The 11,166-nt window shown below is 48.1% G+C and overlaps 1 protein-coding gene across 1 annotated transcript; it reads right to left on the bottom strand.

The window, feature by feature from the left end:
• Positions 1-1,362: 1,362 nt before the first annotated feature.
• On the bottom strand, positions 1,363-11,152 carry SDHB (succinate dehydrogenase complex iron sulfur subunit B). The gene is made up of 8 exons (XM_062012985.1): positions 11,041-11,152; positions 10,001-10,128; positions 8,720-8,805; positions 6,552-6,688; positions 6,039-6,155; positions 3,790-3,891; positions 3,464-3,586; positions 1,363-1,586 (listed from the first exon to the last, which is right to left on the bottom strand). The coding sequence occupies exons 1-8, from the start codon at positions 11,113-11,115 to the stop codon at positions 1,509-1,511; spliced, it is 846 nt and encodes a 281-aa protein (XP_061868969.1). The 5' UTR covers positions 11,116-11,152; the 3' UTR covers positions 1,363-1,508.
• Positions 11,153-11,166: the final 14 nt, after the last annotated feature.

The raw sequence follows: 11,166 nt of genomic DNA, 5'->3' as shown, positions 1-11,166 counted from the left end.
CTCTTCAAAAAGTGCTTTGCACCTTCAAATCTTGTAAGGAAATGCACTAAGTTTGCCCTCCCGAAACAAGAGCTTTGCACCCCTACGTCTTGTAAGGAAATGTACCAAGTCCTGACCCCAAAACAGGGGCTTTGGACCTTCAAATCTTGTGAGGAAATGCACCAGGCTCTGCCCCCCTCCCCAAAAGAGCTTTACACCCCCAACTATTTCAGGGAAATGTATGAAGTCCTGATCCTTCAAAAAGTGCTTTGAAACCCCAAATCTTGTAAAGAAAGGCACCAAGTTTGTCCCTTCAAAACAGGGGCTTTGCACCCCCACATCTTGGAAGGAAATGCACCAGGTTCTGCCCCCTCCAAAAAAGAGCTTTGCAGTCTCAAATCTTTCAAAGAAATCCACCAAGTTTGCCCCCCCAAACGTGCTTTGCACCTCCAAATCTCATAAGGAAATGCCTCAGGTTCTACCCCCCCAAAAGGGGTTTGTATCCCCACACCTTGTAAGGAAATGCATCAGGTTCTACCCCCTCAAAAAGAGCTTTCACCTCCACATCTTGTAAGGAGATGTATCAGGTTCTCCCCCAAAAGGGGCTTTGCACCTCAAATCTTGCAGGCAATCTGACTTTAAAGAGTGGGCTTTGCCTCCCCCCATCTTGCAACTAAATGCATGGGGTTTGCACCCAAAAAGGGTCATGTTTGAGGTAACCCTTTCCAGAGCCACACACAATTTTTTATGCCACCACCTCTCTGCATCAGGACACTTTTGGCATTAAACAGCACAACAGAAAGCACTTCCTTTCTGTGCACTCCCCTCAGCCTGCAAACAGCTGCTTCTAGCAACAACTTGCCACAAAGACCACGAGTTTGTGAAATCTGGAGCTAAAAACCCCCACTTGTCCTAGAGCAAACAGAAAGATTCAATCCACAGAGAGAAATCTCATTCACTTGGTATCACAATCAATCCCCCACCACGGACAGACACATCTTTCCCAGTGGCACTGCCATCAGTATTTTGCCACATGCACTCTGAGAGCTCCATTTGCTCCTCACCAGAGCACAGAGGACTTCAGAACCGGGTGGGATTCTTCCCAAATCCCTCTTTTCCAGTCATTTCCATGGTTTTCTTGCTCACTCCCTCTCCATCACACATGCATTTGCTTTAAAGACACAGGATTGAGGTCGTTACACAAATCCTGTCTCTGCTAGTCTGTGCTGTGGAGCCACTTAGAAACCCTCATCCCACAGCACTGTCTCAGAGGTGACCCCAAACTGCTCACACCTCCAATAACTACAAACCAGAGAGGTTTGGGATTCCACCACGGGAAGCAGAAGCATCAGTCCAATATTGTTAACAGAGGAACAACTCTGGTTTGTTCTTTACAGTATTTATTGTACGTGCAAACCTAGAGGAAAAAGACCAAACTCCCTGCTGGAACTTGTTTTTTCCTACTTCAGGTAGAAATTGCTTTCAGGCAAAGCACGTTTTCATGTTACACTTCCAGTTAGGGAACAGCATCATGCTGCAGTTGCCTTCTCTTTGTAAGTTGCCATCATCTTCTTGATCTCAGCAATTGCTTTGCCAGGGTTCAACCCCTAAAAAGAGTAAAATTTCAGTTAGCTCCCCCTGGAAATCACCATGTTACAGCACCCTCCCTGCATCTAAGCCAAACTCACAAATTTGATGCTACTCACTAAAACACATGGCAGAGGACCATTTTCCCCTCCCTAAAAGCCTAATGTTGTGCTGCTCTTCAAGTGCTGGGAGATCAGAGGACACTGAGGGATGGCTCTCAAGAGCAAGGCTGGGTATTATGGTGTGCAGAGCCCCTTGTTTAAGGTGTGCCACTGCCAAGTTTCCTGTGCTCCATCCCCAAATTTGCAAGGGTAGAGAACAAGCCAGCCTGGAGTAGAGACACAGTGCTGGGAGCTCACTTCCTCTACCTGGAGGCTGAGCCAGCAGCACTTCCCACAGCTTGAAGAAAAATGCTCATTTGGCTTTGGAGGATTTGTTTTAATCAGCAAAACGATGATCAAAAAGAAGAACGAGTGGCTGAGCACTAGGAACTTTGAATAAAGCCCGAGCAGAAGTGAATTCAACACTTTTCCAACCTCTGCCCTGGAAAAGCTTGATAGGGACAGCACAAGAGATGTGGTTTTTCTCCTTGTCTGAAATACAAAGCAGCTCTGTCTTGGAGGACATGAGGGAAGTGAGCAAGAACACTAAGTCACAAGATGAAAATGCTCCTCACACAAAAGGCAGCTAAGCTTCCCTAAGGTTTCCCTACAATCCAGACACATGGCAGGTTGCAAAAGCCCTTAATCCTGCAGCACTGCTACCAACCCAAGCATGCCTAATCCCCAAACGAGAGCGGGATCACAACCATATCGTGGTGATTGCAACAGCAGCAGCGCTGTGAGACGGAAGAACCAGCAGGAAATGACTCTGGTGCAGAGCTCACCACGTTGTCTTTCAGGGCTGATTAAGATAAGGGGCAGGATTAGAGCACGTGAGTGGAAGTGTGTTATTAACCACAAACATGTCTCAAACTTGAGACCAAGTGTGATTTCCCCACACTTCATATGTTCCCACAGCTCTTTGGAGTTGAATCTTCACCTTTAGCTGAACTGTGGTTGACATCTGATCAGGAGCTGGCTCCCTACACAAAGGGGGAATTATCTGTAGGCAGTGAATCACTTGAGAGAAATACACTCTAAAAAATATTCACCATGCAGTGCTCCTCACAAACACATCAACCCAGATCTTGAGCATCTCATCTGCCCCACATCTGTGACTCACTCCAATACTTGCCTTCATATTATTTCCCAGCTCGAGAAGAGCTGCTCCACCACCAGGCACAAAGGCTGGCTGGAAAGCAGCAGAGCTGGCAGGAGAGTAAACCTTGATAATCTGCCCAACAACAGGCACAGTGTCATTGCAAGATGAGGAAGAGGCATGTTCTGATCTGGGAAAACTTGCTCAGTTCTCAAAAAGAATAGCAGAGAGAACAGACCATCTGGGAAATGCCTTGCTGAGAGGAAAGCAGCATAAAACAGCCCCCAAAGGCACTGAAAGCTTGTTGTGTGCTTATCACAAGAGCTGCACAACACAGGAGGGACTGCTGCTGCCACTGGGGTTCAGGCTTGTGCTGTGTGGGGGTTCAGTGCATTACTCACAACACGCAAACTACACAGGACAAACTCCCCTCTACCATTTCTGGCATGACAAGCACTCTATACTCATCCTCCTAAACCTTGCCAACGGGTTCTCAAAGCCACAGCCTTGCTGAGGAGGAAGAGATGTTCCTGCTATGTGTAATCCTGACTTGGTCACATCCTCTTGTACCGTCACACTACTTGCAAACGTGACTTCTGGTAACAAGCTTGAGGAAAACATAAGCCTAAGTGGGTATTTTCCTTTTGTTTTCAAACCAGGCTGCTTGGAAACAAGCCAATAACCCTCAGCCACATACCTTGGGGCAAGTCCTTGTGCAATTCATGATCGTGTGACAACGGTAGAGAGAAAACGGGTCTTGAAGCTGTGCCAGACGTTCCTCTGTGTAATCATCCCTGGAGTCAATCATCCAGCGATAGGCCTGAAAGGCAGTGGCATTTGACACCCCAAATGCTTCTTCAAGGTGTTGGAATCAGCAGTGAAGGTTATTTTTAAAAGCAACACCTAACTCAGGAATTCCACATCTGGGATCTGGGCTATGTGAAACCAACCTGTGCTTGGAAGTATTTGGACTGGTTTGAAGGGTGGAGGGAGTAGCTCAGCAGAGATAAATGGGATCCTTACCTGCATCAGTACTGCAGGACCCAAGTACTTGTCCCCGTTCCACCAGTAACTGGGACAGCTGGTGCTGCAGCAGGCACACAGGATGCACTCGTACAGTCCGTCCTGCACGGAGGTGGGAGACCAGTCAAGCCACTCCAAAAACCCATCACAGAGCCTTAGAAGGGCTTTACAAGAGCACATGCTTCCCTCACCGCTTTCCCCTCTAGTGACTTGCCACAACAGAGTGCCTCCTGAAAACCTTATGCTGAAGCAGCAGTGCTGGAAGCAAGCAACTCCTACGTGCAGGTCCTGTGAAACAAGCAGCATGCAAACCTCTCCAGTCAACCCCCAGAATAAACCTAGGGTTTTGTGACAACAGCAGGTGGGGGGAAAGCATGAACTGAAAAACAATGGGCAAATTGCTCAATCTTCTTGCACTCCTTTCTTCTAGCCTGTCCCATGAAGTGACAGAGGAAAGGAACAGGTATGTGACCCACTAACAATGCAAGGTTGTCTTTCAGAAGGGAAGAAAGAGGAGAATCTGCCCAAGATCCCAAGGGAGAAGAGCTCATGGTTTAGTAAATGCTTTGAGGGGATCCCCAGGCACTCACAGAAGGGGAATGGTGCAAGTCTTCAGCCATTTCATCCTTTTTAGAGAGATGAAGGCCTTTGTATTTCAGGCACTGAAGAAAAGGTAAACCCACATGCAAGTGACATTAGGTAGAAGACTGAGGAGCAGAGGGTCTCTCAAATCTCCTAGTAGCTCAATTAGCCTCCCAGGCTAAAAGACAGAGTCCACTCTGGCTTAATTTACGTGTCTGAAAGTTGCTTTGGGACCAAGGTTTCACTAAATTGAGTTTAGAAAGGTACCTGATGCCAGAACTCCCAGGACCTTGTAGCAAGGTAAGTCAGAGACACCCTCTTGCTCTTAATTTGCCTTATTTCTAGTTTTAACATTTCAAATGATTGATGATTTCAAGGAAAAGGTGGGAGTTTTCCTGCAGACACTTCTATCCAAGATTCTCTTGCACATGGGCCGTTCTCAAAGCAAGAGAAACTTCAGCAATGAGATAAAAAGCAAGTTTGCTAGCTGTGAGAAAGATTGGGGCAGCTCTTGCAGTCTCTTTTAGCTCTGCTTTATTTCTACTCAAATGAGAATGTGATTTCAAAGATGTTGCTTTATGAAAACCATGTGAAGGGAGAGTCCCTTCAGCCCTTACATAGAGATTAGATAACATCATGAAGTGGGGCAGGAAAACTAACAGCTGCCCTTGGACAGACATTCTTTCATACTGTGAAATCCTGTGGCTGTTAAGACATCACATCACCAGTCTCATGGTGCTGCTGCCATCTCGGGCACATGACTGATGACATTCATCTGATGTTAACTTACCAGCAAACACAGAGAGTGGAAAACATTCAAAGATCACTGCAGAGAATTAGGCTGCAGCTCACATGTTTTCATTGCATCTCCTTTCATCAGCCTTGCTCTTCATATTCACCTCTCTGTTCCTGCCTGCCAAAATCCAGGCTGCTTGCCCCACTTTGTGCCTACTCAGTGACTGAAGCAATGATCAGGCTGAGCTCTGAACCACGAAGCCAGTGATGGATCCACCACGAGTGGTTAGAAGCAAAAGGGAAAGTGCTCATTTAATAACACTACTGCAGACAGGGAAATCCAGACAAGAATTTATCCACTTTTTTTAAAAGCTATTACACCCCAGCTCTTCAAATGGTTCCTCAGACACTCTTCGGCTTTATGTGGAAACTCTGGAGCAACACCACTACATTCCCACAGAACAGACATCCAAAGACTTGTGCTAACATATCATGCTTGTGCCTCCACATCCAAAAGTGTTTTAGCCTTTGCCATTAGTTTTTAGGGCTGAAAAACTCAGCAAGCAGCAACGTGAGAGAGCTGTTTTGCATGCTGAAGCTAGACAAGCACCGAGCCCGACAGCCTCCATGCCTGCAGTGTCTCCATTCCAGTTATCTCCACTGGAATATTACAGGCCTGTCCCCTCCACAATGTTTTTACAAGCACACAAGAGTTTCACAGGGCAGACAGGGGAAGTGGAATCAGAGCTCCTGTGGCAACCCCGAGCAGTGCAGTCATGCCACGACACCGCGTTGCAGGCAGCACATTCCACCCACGCCAGGTTTTGCACCAGACAGCTTTGTCATTAAAGGATCTAGAAGCTACTGCATGTTAATGTTTAACCCTGGTCTTATCTGGAAGGGATGTCAAGGGGAAGAAAAGAAGCAGTAACCAGTTTCTGACGGTCTTCTATGGACTGCAGGTACTGCTCCTTGCCCTGCTTCGACTCGTCCTTCTTCTTCAGGTAAGGCTCGATGGATTTGTACTGTGCATAGAAGTTGCTCAAGTCCTAGGAGTCAAAAGGCAAAGAGGTCATGTTTATTAAGCTAAACTGATCACCAGAGATGGAACATCTGCTGCCACTCCAACAGAAGGCAGCACCTTCTACCTCGACCTGACACACTGCTCCAAATGAGGACTGATTTAGTCACTGCTGAAGCTCAGACCTACCCATGCCAGAAAATATCAGTGGATCCACAGGACCACAGAACAGTAGGGGTTAGAAAGTACCTCTAGAGATCACCTAATCCAACCCCCTGGAAGCAGGTCCCCTTGATCAGGTCACACAGGATCCCTTGTGAGATGTGATCTTGTTGGCACCTCCCAATGTCCTCCTTTCCCACTCAATCTGAACCCCATCCTGCCTGGAATAGTGTCACCCTCTGCTGCCAGCTGACATACTCACTGGAACAAGGTCCTTCACGACATACATGTGGGGGAGAGGGTAGATTTTTGTGATCTTGTTGAGATCAGGGTCAATTTTTTTGATACAGGCCAGCGTGTTTCCACCTGCAATGTTCATAGCACAGGAGCCACAGATGCCTGAATGGGAGAGAAAGAATAAAGCATTAGATATTTACCCTCTTATCCTACCTGAGGAAGATCCTTTTGGCCTCAAAAAATGCCCCTGGGTTGTCTTCAAGAACCCTGTACGTGACAAGGAAAACGGCAGGAGTTGCCATTGGGCCAAACATGTTGTTGTTTAAATAAAGAACAAAGGCAGGAGGCACTTTCATTAAGGCTTAAACACATCCTCAGCACTGAGCTTCCTTCCACAGCACAAACCAAACAGCTTGGACACTTCATCCCTGTCGCATCAGTCATTAGTTTCTAGATGTTACTTAGGGTGGGGAAAACATTCAGCTTTGTTCACAAGTCTGAAGCACAAGCTGGTGTTGATGTGAAGCAGCCAATGCTGGGGTTAAGATATGTAAAGCAGGAGCATTCCCCATCAGCCTTATGGTTATGGACAGAAGCATCCCTGAATGTCAGGAGCACAAAGTCTCTTAAGACAGAAGCTTCTTTCTGTGCCTTCTGCAGGAGGGGAGAGTGGTGCCATGAACTGCATTAATTCCCAAAGGTGAGAAGACAGACACTCACTAGAACAAAGGGCATATAAATAGCTTAACAAACAGGCTAAATGACACTGCTAATGATCTCCCAGCAATAGAAAGATCAGATGAAACCCAGGAAAGGCCAAAGTTTACAAGCAAAACCACGGCAGAACTGTCAGAGATACTGCTCAGGTCAGGAGCTCGGGTATCCAACTCAGCCCAAAGCCTAAAACACCCTATTAGAAAGAAGATAAATGTTGAAAGGGTCAAACTCTAATTTCAGAGGATTTGACACATATCAATTGCTATGAGTCAGAGAAATGCCACTGCTCCTCACACTGACGAGCCAGTCAGCCTCAGCACCTGATGTGCTGGCCTTCCCCTCACTGCCAAAGGCTGGCACTCAAACAAGGTTATTCCTCCCACTCAAGGAATGGTTCCAACTATTTTCCAGTCAACTGGAGAGAGAACCAGGACTGCAACCACAAGGACCACGAGTAGGCAACAGGAATGTGACACTGGGTTGGGTTTTTATCCTGCATGGTAGAAAAAGGGGTAAGAGTGAAGCAGCCCAGCTTGAAAAATCTGTCTTCATGTTCTCAAAGGGAAATATTTGAGGCAGTTACTGCTCAGGAGCAGTGCTGCCTATCTAAATATCAGACACTGGGAACAACCACATCACATGAAATCCCTCCACCTGCTATGCAGATTCTGCAGGAAACAGGCGTTTGAGCGTGCTTTTGATTCAGGTCCAAGTCAAAACATCTTCAGGCATCAACTGCACCTAAAGTTCTCATCCTTGCAAAAACCCATCTCATTCAAAAGCCACTCCACAAAGGCATCCTCCCCTCCTGCATTTTTCCAACTATCATTTGAAGCTCTGCATCCCAACATTAGCCATCAATTAAGAGAGGGGTTGTTTTTTTAAGCAGGGAAAGTCACTTGGCCAAGTTTTCCCCGCAGTTAATTTAAGGACACGCTGATCTGTGCCTGTAGAACCAACCTGTTGGCTCTGCAGCATGAAGTCACCAGATGGCCTTTTCCTCAATCAATCACATTCACTTAGTCAAAGGGCCAAAAAAAGATTCCTGAAGCTATTCCTCGAAGTCACCCTCTTGCAGTGACGCCCTTCCTTATTCCCAGCACTAGACAGAGCAGCCCCGACGATTCATTCCCATTCACCACGTCTGCCCCCTCAATTTTGCTGCTGTTAGCTCTCTCACTACATTTCCTCAAGGAGTCCAACACTGGAGGGCAGCAAGATGGAGAAGATTAGGGACAGAAACAGGAACAACTGGGGCTGTTTAAGCATGTTGCCCATAGCTCAGTGTTCTGCAATTACACCCTGTGAATATGAGCTTTAAGTGCCTGATTCATGGTGGTATTTCCAGCAGCAGCTGGAAGAGGAGAGTGGGATGCTGCCATTTACCCTGAAGTTTTCTAGTGGTTACATGTAGACTGGCTGCAACAGTCTTGAGGGACAATCCTGAAGTTCAGCAGGCTGGAAAGTCCTTCTTACCTTCCCTACACGACCTGCGGAAGGTCAGAGTGGAGTCCATCTCGTTTTTAATCTTGATCAGAGCATCGAGTACCATAGGCCCACATCTAGAACAGAAAGCAAGAGTCAGTGAACCTCTAACAGTCCCTCTCCCTCAGCCTCAAGTGCTTGATCTCTGGCCCCTAAAAGGACTTTGATCACCTAACAACTAAAGATACACAATTCTGTAACGAGATCTTTCTATCGGTGCATATCCCTTTAGCACAGGCCAGGGTCAGGGTGGGAGAGAAGCACCTTCTTTTGCTGATACCCAGATGTGGCTCAGCAGGAGAGTTCAGACAGCACAACTGAAAAAAATCAAGTGCTTTGCTACCAGTTCTCTCATTTTGGGTCAGGTTTTAACAAGTCTGCCTGTCCTCATTAGTCACAAGAGGCAGTGCTGCACATAAAACCAAAGTCTTGGACAACTTCTGTAATTTTATACACAGCAAACAAGGCAACACCCAGAAATTATTAACTGGTTCAAGTAACACAAAAATCTGAGTCGTGTATCACGTGCTTCTGAAGTCACGAGCTGCATGGCTTTGTATCTGAAGCTTTCAGAAAGGGCTCGAGGTGAATTCCTCTGGCAAGAGCACAGCAGCAAGCAGAGCTCAGGGAAATCAAGACTGCACCCCTTTGCAGAATGAGAGAGAAGAGGGAGCTTTCTTGGTGATAGCTACATCAAACTGTGCCAGGTGGTTACTTCCAGTTTAATAGGATCTGTAAAGGAGAAGTAACTAAGTGTGAAGAGAACTATAAGGAGAGTTGATAAAGCTTCCACTGTATCTCTCACACTTGGGACTGCGAGCTGTAGGTTAAAAGGTTTCCTTTGGGAACATGCCTCCAAGTTCTCCATATAAATAAAGCTTATTAAAGCCACAAACACCTTCAAAGTCTTCAACAGAGATAAAAACTCATGGAAGTCACAAGCCAAAGGGACTGTTTCACTGCTGACATGTTATTGAGTAACTGGGATTTAGGGTACTATAAACATCCCACTGTAGGCTTTATCAGGAAAGAACATTGATTCTGTCCTTGCTGAGGAGAAGGTGCTTTGTAACACAGCTGAGGCACCACCTCCCCAGCCACTCCAACAAGCTTTCCATCTCTGAAGCTTAATGCAACTGCTGACACCTTTAGCTGTCAGCTCAAGTGTTTCTCAACCACCCTCCATCATCACCTACCAGATAACCTGCATGCCCACGCAGCCCCAGAGTACCTGCCTGGCAGCAAACCTCCTCTCTAACGGGGCATACTCACTTATTCAAATCCACTTCATAGGTCTGCATGCGGGGCTTGTCCCCAGGCTTATCGGGATCCCATCTGTAGATGGCAAACTTCTTGATACGGGGCGCTGCCGCTGCTGCCGTCTGCGCTCCCCGACACATCTGCATTCCAACAACAAGCAGCAAAACAGCCCTCAGCTCTCTTTGGGGTGCCTTTTGGCCAGCTAACAAAAATGACTTGAGGCTGCAGGAGGAGCTGCAGGACCCAAGGCTGCTTTGCATTTGAGCATTTGTACAGCGTTTGGGAAATCCTGCTGGGGACTTGCAGCAGCGGTGCACACGGGGCATGCAGCCATCTCTGCCCTGGGGCTCCCTGCTGCACGAGGCAGAAGACCCCTAAAATAAGGGGCAGCTACAGTGCCCACTGAGACTCCTTTCTCTACAGCCCTGAAGACTCTCTCTGCCCCAAACTGCCCTCTGAAGCTGCCAGACACATTTCTACCCTGTTCCAGTATTCCATCTCCTCCCAGTACTCCTCTAGAAGCTATTTTTCCCCCTAAGCCACTTGCCCCTACTCACTTCTCCCCAGCTCACCCCACATCCCTTTTCCTCCTGTTCCCACATCACTTCCAAATCATTTTATGCATCTCCTACACCCACCAGTCCCCTACCAACCTCTCCCTCCCCTTAACACCTTCCTAACACCCCTTCTTGTTCCTTTTCCTCCACAGCATCCCCCTCTTGCTCCCCCAAGCCCACCTCCTCTTCTCCTGCTCACTCTGAACCCTCTTCCCATCCTGTACTGCACCATGGACCCCCATCTGCCCCCCTCAGCCCTTCCTGCACCCCCTCCTGCTCCTCAGCTCCCTCACAGCCCTCTCTGCCTTCCCCCTCGCCCTCCAGCTCCCTCCCTTACCCATCCCCAAACCTCACGCAACCCCTCCCGCCCACCAACCTCCCTCCCACCTCACCTCTCCTTCTCCCCCTCACACTCCCTTCACACCCCCGCTCCAGCCCCTCGCCCCGGTCTCCCTCCCGGCTGCCCGGGATCTAAAGCGGCCGCAAGCCCCTCACCGGCCGCGGCACGGCCCCCAGGAGCCGCGCGGGGACGCCGCGCTTCAAGGAGACTCCCACGACGGCCGCTGCCATCTTGGCGTTGCGCAGTTCCGAGCCGACTCCCGCCCCGGCGGCGGAAGGAGC

The sequence above is a fragment of the Colius striatus genome, chromosome 21 (assembly GCF_028858725.1).
Source record: "Colius striatus isolate bColStr4 chromosome 21, bColStr4.1.hap1, whole genome shotgun sequence".
In the NCBI taxonomy this organism is placed as follows: Eukaryota; Metazoa; Chordata; class Aves; order Coliiformes; family Coliidae; genus Colius; species Colius striatus.
Note: the sequence above shows the minus strand (reverse complement) of the source record. Positions and strands in the feature narration are given on the sequence as shown.

Excerpts from the sequence above, each read along its gene's own strand:
- SDHB (XM_062012985.1), bottom strand. The coding sequence starts at position 11,115 with ATGGCAGCGGCCGTCGTGGGAGTCTCCTTGAAGCGCGGCGTCCCCGCG. Across the intron at positions 6,689-8,719 it reads CCGCAGGTCGTGTAGGGAAG|GCATCTGTGGCTCCTGTGCT; the intron begins GTAAGAAGGACT and ends TCTCCCATTCAG. Across the intron at positions 3,587-3,789 it reads GTCCTGCAGTACTGATGCAG|GCCTATCGCTGGATGATTGA; the intron begins GTAAGGATCCCA and ends ACTGCCTTTCAG.